Genomic DNA, 12,605 nt, shown 5'->3' with positions numbered 1-12,605 from the left:
AACAAAGGGGAAAGCCCCACCCTACCTCCCACCCATCCCCCATCCCCAACATGAGGCGCGCTCCAAGGGTCCTGCTCATACAGTTTTGATAGTTCATCAGTTCCGGATTGCTGCCAATCTCTCCATCCCAACCGTAATGAAACCTATTCAGAGTCCACTGGCTGACAGTCTCTTGATGGTTGGGGTTCCAAGATCAGCAGTTCAGTTGGAGAAATATCCAAAGAAACTTCATCTGAGTTGATCCCAGATCTGATTCTTGAGTGAGTTTGCTAGTACAGACTCCAACACTGTTCGTCACACCAATCAGCTTATGCATATGCTGGTCGTTGCGATTACTGGGTCCGTTCGGCTTCCAGCCCTGTCTTCCTTGTGAACCAATGGGTGTTGTACTCCATTATCTTTTGATTGACATACTTTCAGATGATAACCCTTCCAGAATTCTCCATTTGTGCCTGTCTAATATGTTGTTTCTCCTCTGCCTCAAGATTTTCTCTCTCTCTCTTTTTTTCTGTTTGTTTTGCCAGAAAAGATGAAAGTTTTTGTTTTTCACCTCCTGGGTATTTGCCAAACATTTATTTATTTATTACAATTTATTTATTTCTATTGGAAAGTGAGATTTACAGAGAGGAGATATAGAGAGAAAGATCTTCCATCTGCTGGTTCACCCCCCAGGTGACCGGAGCTGAGCTGATCTGAAGCCAGGAGCCAGGTGCTTCTTCCAGGTCTCCCATGTAGATGCAGGGTCCCAAGGTTTTGGGCTGTCCTTGACTGCTTTCTCAGGCCACAGGCAGGGAGCCAGAAGGGAATAAGAGCAGCCGGGATACAAACCAGTGCCCAGATGGGATTCTGGTGCATGCAAAGTGAGGCCTTTAGCCACTAGGCTACCGTGCTGGGCCCATCAAATATTCATTGAAACTACTAGATTTCATTGCTAAGTTCCATGTAGAGGCTAAGTGTGTAGGATCAGACATGGATGATGCCTGTCTTTAAGGATGTACAGAGAGTCCAGACAAGACCAGGAAGTTGGAACTGAGAAGTTAGCTGTGAGAAGTTAGGTAGATTTGCAATTTAACTTTCTCTGTGGCTCTGTCCGTCAAATGTCCCATATTCTTACTTTAGAAATGGAACTCGATTTTCCATGCTCATTTCAAGCCTGTTCGCAGGGATCACGTGTGAAGGACCTGAGAGCTCCTTCATCCTCTACTGGGTGGCATTCCCGATTTCATTTCTCTTTGACAGTTGGAAGAGAAGACGGAGAAGAACTTGGGAGAGCCAGGCTCCTCCGTGGAGAACAAAGGCACCTTGAAGAAGGAGAGAGAAGCGCACCAGAAGCTGCTGGCCGACAGCCATGGCCTGGTCATGGACCTACGCTGGCAGATCCATCACAACGAGAAGAACTGGAACCGGGAGAAAGTGGAGCTTCTCGATCGCCTGGACAGGAACCGGCAGGAGTGGGAGCAGCAGAGGAAGGAACTCCTGTGGAGGCTCGAGCAGGTACGGGGCCACCGCAGCCACCGGACGCGTGAGCGTCAGCACAGGACGTAGACTGTGACACGCTCCAGCCATCCGGAGCACCTAGAGAAAGAAAGCCAAACCCAGACAGCTGTGGTCCTTGCTGCCTCAGGATACTTCCTAGGCTCCAGAGGAACAAGGAAAGATGCTAGGCTTTTGCTTTTCCTACCATTACACAAATCTCTCCATTGTAGAGTTTATAAGGAACTTCCCTTTGCGTGATAAAGAGGAGGGAGAGGCAGATAACTTTTTTTTTTAAAAAGATGTTATTATTTATTTCTATTGGAAAGGCACATATACAGAGTAGGAGAGACAGAGAGGAAGATCTTCCGTCTGATGATTCACTCCCCAAGTGACCACAATGACTGTTGCTGCGCCGATTTGAAGCCGGGAGCCAGGAACTTCTTTCCAGGTCTCCCACGCAGGTGCAGGGTCCCAAGGCTTTGGGCCATCCTCAACTGCTTTCCCAGGCCACAAACAGGGAGCTGGATGGGAAGTGGGACCGCCATGATTAGAACTGGCGTCCATATGGGATCTTGGCGCATGCAAGGCGAGGACCTTATACATTATGCTATTGAGCCCGGCCTCAGATAACTTTTTAATAGCACTTTATAGATAAACTTGAAAAGGGAGGTTATTTCAGGTCTTACTCAGTGATTCCTGCCAAAAAGCAAACTTTTAAGTTTACCATTAGAGATGCAGTCACAGTGACTGCTCCAGTTTGAATGGAATTGTTCTCATTAGTAAATAAATTGCTGAATTAAGTTGAAAGTCAGGCTGTTTGCCGGTGATTGCACCTGCTGTGGGTATTGCTGAGCTGTGATCAGATAGGACCATGGTCCAGGGAGGTAGCTGGTAGCTCATCATCTTCAGCTGGACGAATGATTCAGAAACTCAGAAGAATTTAAGGGAGGAGAGAGTGCTGTTTTTCTTTCTCCCAGATAATCATTCCCTGCATTGCACCAGACTTACAACAGTTTGCACATTGGCAGTGGTTACTGAGTGACAACCAAGTTAAAATTTCACATTTAATTGAAAAAGCTTCGGACTTCCTCCCCAGCTGGATCGTTAAAGAATGTGCATTCTGTTTATTACAGCCTGTCACACTTAAAAAATTCATGGGGCCTCAAGAAGGTGTGTTAATCAATAAGAAACTGAGGGCAGGACGAATAATGCCATTACTCTATCACACAGACCTGTGCTGCCTGCATTTAGGTGGGAACCTTATGGAAAAATATGCCCTGTTAGCCACAACTGTGAAGGTACTTCAAAAATTCATGAAGAAGTGAATTTTCTCCTTATTGTGGTGCAAATTTTTTTTTAAAAAAATACGTGCACATTTTGCAGATGAGTGAATGGATTTTATAATTTTTCGAAGATTTATTTATTTGAAATACAGAGCAACCAAAAGAGAGGGAGAAAGAAGGAGAAATCTTTCATGTTCTGGTTCACTCCCCAAGTGGTTACAAGCAGCCAAGTCTGGGTCTGTCTGAAGCCAGAAGGCAGGAACTCCCTTTGTGTCTCCTTCATGGGGTGCAGGATCCTAGTTACTTGGGGTATCCTGTACTGCCCTCTCTGGTGTACTAGCAGCAAGGTAGATTAGAAACAGAGCACCCAGGATTCAAATCGGCTGGTTGTGGGTGGTGGGTGGCACAGGGTTAGATTTCAAAATTCTTTGTACCAAAATAACCTTATTTTTCCGATCAATTTTCACAAAATTTGTCAAGAACCCTGTCAGTCTGTCCGTGTTTTGCATACACAGGGACAAAATGGGCTTCAATGTAATGTTGGATAGGGAGGGAAGGGCAAGAATGAAGTGGTGACAATGACCAGTGGCCTTTGGAAGGAAGTCTACTGCAGATAGAAAGGTGCTGGGTTCTTCCTGGGTGTGGTCACTCGCGGAGTGAGTCACCTGGCCAATATTTGATATGGCTGCATTTCAAAATTCCCCGAATTCTGTCAAGAGGAAAGTTGGCCATTTCCTGTTTGACTTGGCAGCCAGGCCCTTGTAAATAGTCTTTCATTTTAAATTGTGTGCGTGTGTGTGTGTGTGTGTGTGTGTGTGTGTGTGTGTGTGTGTGTGTGTGTATGGTGTCTGTGCCCTATTACATGAGACAGTTGTTTGGTGAAAGTTTTGCACTAAAAGTAGGAAGTGTTTGTACAAAACCGGTCCTATCCGTCTTGAGTTGGCCCATGTCATGGTGCTCCTGGACACTTGTTGGCAGGGGGACTTCCTTCCTGGTTTTTACTGCAAGCTCACTTGTGGTATGCCCTCTCCTGGTGTGTCGCCATCTTCTGTGATCCCTGCCATGCCCATTTAGGCCCCTTGGCCTGTGAGCCATGGTGGCTTGCTGACCTTGTTATAAGCTGTAAGCAAAGCAGGGCTTTTAAGTTTCTGGTTTACTTTGGGGAATGAGGAGTTTCTAGTAAAGGAAAAATCAGTAAGACGTACCCAGTGAGAGTTAGATTGAAGTTGGCGACCTGGGGTGACTTAGCACCTCATTCTGAGACCCTGGAAAAGGTACAAGCTGAATTCTGGTAAGAACGAATAGTGTGGGCCAGCTGGGCAAGGACACTGTTTCTGCCAGGACAAGAGATGGGCTTAGTCAACCTGGGCCAAGGAACCACTGGTGCTTGTGAGATCTGCCGCTGGGAGAAGACCTGGTAGAGGAGCTTGGGAAACTCCCTTGTCAGGCTGCAGTCCCTGCCCAAGAGCTCAAGAACCAAGACAAGGAACAGCCCTGACTATGCCAGGTTACAGTACCCACCAGCATATTTGTGGGTCAGGTCTGGGGCTGGGCCAGGCTGGGCCAGTTTATAACATCCATTAGCAGATCTGAGAACCAAGGACAGAGTACCAGGTGGGCCAGGTTGGACTACAACATCTGCCAGTCCACATTAGGGCCAGGACTGGGAACTGGCTGGGCTAGGCTGCATCATTCACCAGCGGAAGCTGAAACTGGAAGCAGGCTGGACCGAGCCATGCTACCATACCCACCAGTGGATGCCGAGGTGAAATGAGTCATGCCAGTCTGAGCGCGGTGGGTGCCAGGTCTGTAAGCCCCAGGGGCAGGAGTTCTGGTGGGAACCCAGGTTGCCTGGCTTGGGTCCCTGGGCCCAAAGTGGGTGCCAGGTCCATAAACCCTGGGGGTATGGGGTCCGGCAGGGCCTGAGTCACCTAGCTCAGGCTCTTGAGCCCACCTGCACGGCATAAATAAATAAATAAGCTGAGCTCTGTCCAAATTGTCAGGATCACAACAGTTCTTCCAAACTGGCAGCTTCTGACCTTCAGATCTCAGGGTTTATTCCTTTGAGGAGCCTCTGCATCCACCTGTTCCTGCTCTGTGGGTTTGACCCCACCATTTTTGTACAATGAGTTCAGCACTGTCTAGAAGAGGAGTGGCCAACAATACACCTAGTAGTTAGCAACGAATCAGCACTGCATAAATGCAGCAGTGCCTTTCAAAAGCAAAGCTGGCCTTCCCCCAAAATACTCATCTTTTTAAAGAAAACTGTTGACGTTTTGATATCCAGTCCTAGAAATCAGGTCAAGCAATGACAGATATTCTCAAGAAGTTGGCTCCAGTGTGTGTGTGAGTGTGTGTGTAGATTTTGTTTATTGGTTACTGGGTTGCTTACTCCTTTAGTTTCGGCCTATACATTCCACAGATAACCAAGAGATGCAACTGAACATTCCTCACGGTGTACCCTCTCCATTTGACTCCCACATAACCTTGACAGATAACCCAATACAGATGGTGGAAGAAGTAGCACTAAATCCATTTTCCACTTTTCAGAACACGTGCTTCAGACTCGTTCACTGTCCTTAAATTCCTACATAATTTCTGCACTACAGGAGGCATTTGATGTGACGGATGACTGTGGGAGTGTGGCCGAGGTCATGTAACACACTCCATCGGCGTCTCTTGTTTCCATCCAAGTTGGATCGAGGGTTAGTTAACTCAGCTGGAGTCACACTACATTTCTTCTCAGGATAGTGAAGTTCCCAGTTAACATGTGGGTGGCGTAGCTTGCTGCTGTCCTCGCTGTACCTGCAGAGCTACAAGGAAAGCTCCTCTCTCATCTGCCCCCCTTGCCTCCCTTTCAGTACAGCTGCTTTTACAACACCAAGTGCCATTCTTTTATAACCTCGCTTACCAAGTATCCTTTTGTCTTTTGGCCCGCCTAAGTAAGGTGACACTCTGGAGGGTTTATTGTTTCCTGTGTTATTTGAAATGCAAACCTTTGAAATGTTCTATTTGCATTGGAAGTAGTTCTGCTGCGGGGAGTGCCAGTACAGTAGGAGCTGGCACCAGCCTGCTTCTGCAGGACCCATTCTTCCATGACCGCACCTCCAAGGCATCTGAGCCGCACAGCCCTCCAGCCACAACCACTCCAGTGCACTTTCAGGAAACCTGATACCCAGTGGCTTGCGTGCGACTTGCTGCTGGCTTCCTGAGCCTATTTTTGAAACCCCACTTCACTGAGTTAAAGCATGTGTGTTCATAGCTCTCCTCCTTAGTCATTGCCTTCCCCTCTTCACTCACACCCTTGGTGCACATTTGCAGCTTCGGATGTGATGTTTGCATCTTAATTCAGTGCCCAGAATAGCTTGGAGATGATCAGATGGTGCTGACATGGCTCAGAGGAGCAGAATCAAAAGTTTTCCTCCTTCGTTTCTTTTTATTAAAAGAATAGCAGTGAAGAGAACTGCGAAAGAGAGTGTTGTTATTGCCTGTGCGGTTTGCTTATTCCCTGATTTGACTGTGAATTTGCCTGTGTTGAAGTGCTGGCTGTGTGAGCCTTCCTCTTACCCTCCAAAGTGAAGCTGATGACTCTGCTGAGTGGAGGTCCCTTTGTCCCCGTTCCGTCCCTGACTGTCCTCCTGACATTGTGCTGGCCATGATCGCATCCAGCTGCATGGGAAGGTGCCAACTGGGCCACTAAGGTGCACTTCGAGCACATTCCATCGGCCTCCAGGCAGGGTCCCTCGGGAAGTCCTGGCAGCATCTCAGCCCCTGAGCATCTCTGTCTGGCCACGCCTTCTGGGTCCACCCTAAGAGGGACTTGCATCCTTCAGAGCATTTCTGACTGCGCGTGAGCAGCAGGTCCAGGAGTGTGTAAGCTCCTCATCCAATAAAGACCTCACTAAGCAGTCCTAGGGGGTGGTAGCTTCAGGTCTCAGTTGTCCCTATTCTGCATCCATGGATGGGGACTTGAGGAAGACTTGGAGAATGCAGGGAAAGTCCTTGGCCTGCCTGTCTCAGCAGTTTCCAGTGATTTAGTCATCTAAGGACCACAACCAGTGCCGCTACGGTGGAAGAGGAGGATGTGTGTGGGGGTTGCAGATTGCATGGCCTGTTACGCATAGCCCTGCGTTACAGGGGAGGAAACTGAACTGAGAACATACACCTGCCAGCCAATGAGTGCACTGATCAGTGGCTTCTGGCCAGGTGCTCCTGTGGGCCTGCTATTTCTTCAGCTTATCAGTCAGGCAAAAAAGAAAAAAAAGGGCCCAGCGCGTTGGTACAGTGGTTAGGGTCCTTGCCTTGCACGTGCTGGGATCCCATATGGGCGCCGGTTCTAATCCCAGCAGCCCCGCTTCCCATCCAGCTCCCTGCTTGTGGCCTGGGAAAGCAGTCGAGAATGGCCCAAAGCTTTGGGACCCTGCACCCGCGTGGGAGACCCGGAAGAGGCTCCTGGCTTCGGATCGGCTCAGCTCCAGCTGTTACAGCTGCCTGGGGAGTGAATCATCAGACGGAAGATCTTCCTCTATGTCTCTCCTCTCTGTATATCTGCCTTTCAAATAAAATAAATTAAAAAAAAAGATACTAGATAAAATACCCAAGTTTTCCTCCCTGATTCATACCACATCTTTCTTTACCTTGAAAGCTACTTTTTCTTTCTCCCCCAAAAGATTTATTTTTATTGAAAAGTCAGATTTACAGAGAGAAGAGAGACAAAGAAAAAAGATCTTCCTTCTGTTGGTTCACTCTCCAGAACTGAGCCAGTCTGAAACCAAGAGCCTCCTCCAGGTCTCCCACGCAGGTGCAGGGTCCTGAGGCTTTGGGTCGTCCTCCACTGCTTTCCAGGGCCACAGGCAGGCAGCTGGAAGGGAAGTGACTACTCCAAAATCAACTTTATCTTTTCACTTCTTCCCGACCCCACCAGCTTTGGGGACTATCGTGTATAGCAGGATTTGAGGCTGGCTGGGAACATCAGCATCAGCCACAGAAGTCCTTTGTCCTTGGTGGCATTCTGCTGATCGTGTCCTGAGTTGTAAAGGTAATTCCAGGAGAGGGTTCAAAATGTGTTGTTCAACGTTAGGATTATTTTTAAATGTGTCATTTCCCATGAGCACAGTGATTGATTTCAGGTAGGAGCATATTTGCATCAGAAAAAAAAATGGCTAATGCAGATTTTCTAGTATGAAACCTGGATTTCAAGTGGTCACACAGCTAGGGGTGAGCTGATTCGAAGCCAGGAGCTACTTCCTGGTCTCCCACGCAGGTGCAGGGTCCCAAGGCTTTGGCCTGTCCTCTACTGCTTTCCCAGGCCACAAGCAGGGAGCTGGATGGGAAGTGAAGCAGCTGAGATATGAACCAGCAACCATATGGAATTCCAGCACATGCAAGACAAGCATTTAGCTGCTAGGCTATTATACCAGACTCAAAAACTGGGTTTCTTTTTTAAAAACAAAAATGTTCACAAGGTGGTACTACATTTTGAAATGAAGGTCAAAAAATCTTTGTGAAGATTGATTTATTGGAAGAGCAAAGGTATAAATGGTGTATATGTGTGCATGTGGGAGTGAGAGAATGAATGATCTTCCATCTGTTTATTTGCTCCCCAAATGGCCACAATCATGGGCTGGGCCAGATCAAGAAACCAGGAGGCAGGAGCTTGTTCCTGGTCAACCCAAAATGGAGCAGCCAAGACTTGAACTAGTGTCCATATGGGACGCAGTTGTTGTAGGCAGGGGCTTAATGAGCTGTGCCACAGCACCACCCAAAGGTCAGAATTTTAAGAACTTTTTTTCTACAGTCTTTCCTATGGACCCATATTGGCATTCCAGATGATACAGGAAAGCTGCTGCTAGAAGACTGTGGGACCATAGAGAGCAAGACTAAAACCGTGTTCTTTTTTTAAACTCAAGTTGCAGAAAGAGCAGAGCCCCCGCCGAGCGGGCAGTCTCCTGTGTGACCCCAAGGAAGGCTCCGGCCGCTCTGCCCTGCCCCAGGGAGGCCTCCGCCTGCCTCGGCCCTTGTCCACATGGCCGTGCGTGGACACAGACTCCCTCCCGTTTGAAGACCGGCCACTGGTCAAGCTGAAGGAGTCAGACAGGTGCTCGGCCAGCGAGAACCTCTACCTGGATGCTTTGTCCCTGGACGACGAGCCTGACGAGCCTCCGCCTCACAGGCCCGAGAGAGACTTCAGGAGCGGCCTCCGCGAGGTCAGCCTAAGCTCTGGCCACCCGTGGGAGGGGGGCTGGCCCTGGGGGAGGGCACCCTGGCATGGGGGCATGGCTTTTGCATGTGGCAATGGCAAACCGGGTACCGGTGGCTTCTGTCATTTGCTTTAAAAATGATTCTAGAACCATCCATTGTCGGTTTTATGGTTACTGCACCTGCGGTTTGATTTCCAGACACTCTCGGTTTAACTTAGGAAAGTTCACATCAAATAGTATTGTTGAAATGCGATACAATCACACAGGTCAAATATATCATACCCAAACTGCTTGAGACCGGAAGTGCGTTGGATTCCGGACTGTTCTGATTTTAAGATATCTAGGGGGCAAGACCCAAGCGCAAACATGAAATGCATTTATATTTCATGGACTCCTATGTGAACAGCATGAAGGCAACTTTATACAATGCTTTTGTCATCCACATAGGCTTTTTCTTTTTAAGATTTATTTATTTTTATTGGAAAGGCAGATATACAGAGAGGAGGAGAGACAGAGAGGAAGATCTTCTATCCAATGGTTCCCTCCCCAAGTGGCCACACGGGCTGAAGCTGAGCCAATCCAAAGCCGGGAGCCAGGAGCCTCTTCCGGGTCTCCCACACAGGTGCAGGGGCCCAAGGCTTTGGGCCGTCCTCGACTGCTTTCCTAGGCCACAGGCAGGGAGCTGGATGGGAAGCGGGGCTGTCGGGATTAGAATCTGTGCCCATATGGGATCCTGGGCACGTGCAAGGCGAGGACCTTAACCACTACATTATCGTGCTGGGTCCATGCATAGACTTTTAATTATCCTTATTTATGTATCTAAAAAAAATTAAACTAGAAACACACCTGATTTTAGGAACATATTTTTTTTTATCTGTGCGTTGTTTTTTTTTTTTTTTTACTTTTTTCTACTTTAACTTTTAACGGGTTTTTAACAGTCTCGGTGTGATTTGTGAGCATTTCTGATTACATGGGAGCAGTCCCTTCTTCCCCACTCTCACCCTCCTTCCTTCCCTTTAACTCACTTTGTTTTGTTTTGTTTTTGAAATAACATTTACCTTACAATAAAAAGGTTTACTGTTTCACTGCATAGGAAGTTTAACAGTCAAAAGCAAGAAGACTAAACCTTAGTAGAAATAGACAAATAGACAAACAGAAATTGAATGAAAAAAAATGACCATTTCATCCATATAGAGTAAATGTTAAACTCATCACAGACCATTAAATCCACAGTAATATTAACATTCGTTATCATTGGTTTGACAGAGGTCTAAAACAAAGTTTTATAAAATATTTTTAACAATTTTGTGCATGAAACATAGTTTCGTAGTATGGAACTTTCCACTTCTGGTATCGTGTGGGTGTTCAAACACTGTTCCAATTTGACAATGTCCCAGCCTTCAAGCTTTCAGAGTACGGCGTGCTCAGCCTGCACAGCCATCACACGTCAGCCATCACACGTCAGCAAGGCGATGCTGAGCTGGGAGCAGCCTCTTATGGCCCTGTTTCACAGCAGGGCACCCTTTCCGAGTTCCAGCTGTGTGGGGGCTGGCCCATCATTTGCACCTGCAAAACCGTCTCAGCTGGAAAGGGCCTGCTTGCTGGGCCCCAGCATGAAGAAGTCATACTAACTTGTAAAGCAGGATTGAGACCCAGGGATGCTAGCATCCTAATCTACTCCTTTGTTCACCAGCTTCCTCTCTGTGCCGCACCCACCCACACGTGTTCACTCTCGGACTGGCTCAGGTTGTCACCAAAGCCAGCTTTGCAGTTCCTGTAACCGCTGAGGTCTTCCTCCCCAAGCAAGCATTTAGTCTCTTTCTTGGTCATGTGGGCACCTGCTGACTGCAGCAGCTCCCGACCCCTCATCCTGCTGTGGATCCTGCTTTGATGATGAGATTTCAAAGGCCGTGGGGGTAGCGCCCTCCTGAGCAACATCTCACTCCATATGTACGTTTGAACTGGTGCTTTGCTAGGCGAGCAGAGTGACATGTGCTTGCTCTCTGCCAAGGCTCTCCCAGGCAACCAAAATTAAGTAGTTCACCGAGTTCTTTCTCCTTTCCAGGAAGAAGACAACCACAAGGGAAACCTTCAAAGGTATGTGAGCTCGAGGAAAATAATGGATTTACTCCTGAAATACAAACCTCCGCTGCTGGCAGCCAATGTCTGGTTTCCCACTATCCTCCAAATGACTACACATGAGAACTCTGCAAAAAGCGTTGCTTTCTTGTTTATGCACTTCAGAAACAGGGCATTTCTGGTAATTCACAGCCAGGCTGGGCAGTGCTGTGTGCATACAGGAAGTGTCTTCTAGCAGGGCCTTCCTTTCCAATCCGAGTCGTGCTGCTTACCCCAAGGACCAGTGTCCGTCCAGTCGATTTTGTAAAGTTCGTGGAAACCTTCTCATTTAAAGTCTTATTTTTAAATGAAGACTTTAGTCCTTCTTGGCATGTCATGAGGCGTTTGATCTCCTATAGGTTTACAGTCCGCAGGAAGAGGGCTTATTAAAATCTTCCCTAGCAGCTGGCATTGTGCCAAAGTGGGTAAAGCCATTGTCTGCAACACCAGCATCCCATGTGGGCGCCGGTTTGAGTCCCAGCTGTTCCACTTCCGGTCCAGCTTCCTGCTAATGTGCTTGGTAATGCAGCAGACGGTGGCTCAAGACTTGGACTCCTGGACCCACGAAGGAGCCTTCCTTTCCCGCCTAAATACTGTAGCTTTTTCTTTTTCAAAATCTTCTGTGAATTTCCAAAAGTAACCTATGTCAGTAGTGGTGTTAACAATGTAAAAACATCCAAAGTGAACTGCCTCCGGCCTGCCTCCTTTGCTTCTTAGTTCTCACAGATATATTTCTTTTCTTTCTTTTTTTCTAAAGATATATTTATTTTTGTTGGAAAGTCAGATATACAGAGAGCTGGAGAGATAGAGAGGAAGATCTTCTGTCCGATGATTCACTCCCCAAGTGACCGCAACAGCCGGTGCTGTGCCGATCCAAAACCAGGAGCCAGGAACTTCCTCCAGGTCTCCCACACGGGTGCAGGGTCCCAAAGCTTTGGGCCATCCTCGACTGCTTTCCCAGGCCACAAGCAGGGAACTGGATGGGAAGTAGAGCTGCCAGGATTAGAACCAGTGACTATATGGGATTTCGACCCGTTCAAGGCGAGGACTTGAGCTGCTAGGCCACGTTGCCAGGCCCCTCACAGGTGTATTTCACCAGACCTGTTTCTGCATAGCTGCAGGCACCTGCCCCTGCCTCCTGGACCTCCTGGCTCTGCTAGCTGTGGCTCTGCAGACTTTGGCCATCACTGAGGCTGCTGGCTCTTCTCCCTCTATTCTGTCCTGTCCACCCATGCTCTAGTAGCACCGAGTCCTTGCTCACATGGGGGCCATGATGTGACTCTGACACCTGTTTCTCTGGGCCAAAATGAGAGTCAAATGAGCTGTAACTAGAGCAGCGCGGCAGGAGTCAGGGTATCAGCCACTGTCGTGCTCTTATGTCTCTGGCAGTGTCCTGAAGCCAAGTCACCTCTCAGCAGCGCCCGGGGTTGACCCAAAGCAAAATGAGGAAATTCCGCCTTGCCACAAAGTCCACCCTGCCACTTCCAGGTTGTTGTGATTCTGAGAACTTCAGCCAGATGGAAGGCCT

The 12,605-nt window shown here is 48.1% G+C and overlaps 1 protein-coding gene across 3 annotated transcripts in view; it reads left to right on the top strand.

Moving 5' to 3' along the window:
- The window catches only part of MTCL1 (microtubule crosslinking factor 1), a 123,018-nt gene that overhangs the window by 102,489 nt on the left and 7,924 nt on the right, over positions 1 to 12,605 (top strand). For all 3 annotated transcript variants that reach the window (XM_040970590.1, XM_040970592.1, XM_040970591.1), the window contains 3 exons: positions 1,240 to 1,494; positions 8,669 to 8,965; positions 11,025 to 11,056. In XM_040970590.1, coding sequence (XP_040826524.1) covers positions 1,240 to 1,494; positions 8,669 to 8,965; positions 11,025 to 11,056 — 584 coding nt within the window. The remainder of the gene's footprint in view (positions 1 to 1,239; positions 1,495 to 8,668; positions 8,966 to 11,024; positions 11,057 to 12,605) is intronic.

The sequence above is a fragment of the Ochotona curzoniae genome, unplaced genomic scaffold (genome assembly GCF_017591425.1).
Source record: "Ochotona curzoniae isolate NIBS_2020 unplaced genomic scaffold, NIBS_Ocur_1.0 scaffold_4812, whole genome shotgun sequence".
NCBI classification, from domain to species: domain Eukaryota; kingdom Metazoa; phylum Chordata; class Mammalia; order Lagomorpha; family Ochotonidae; genus Ochotona; species Ochotona curzoniae.
The sequence above is the reverse complement of the archived record's forward strand: the minus strand, read 5'-3'. Positions and strand labels throughout refer to the sequence as shown.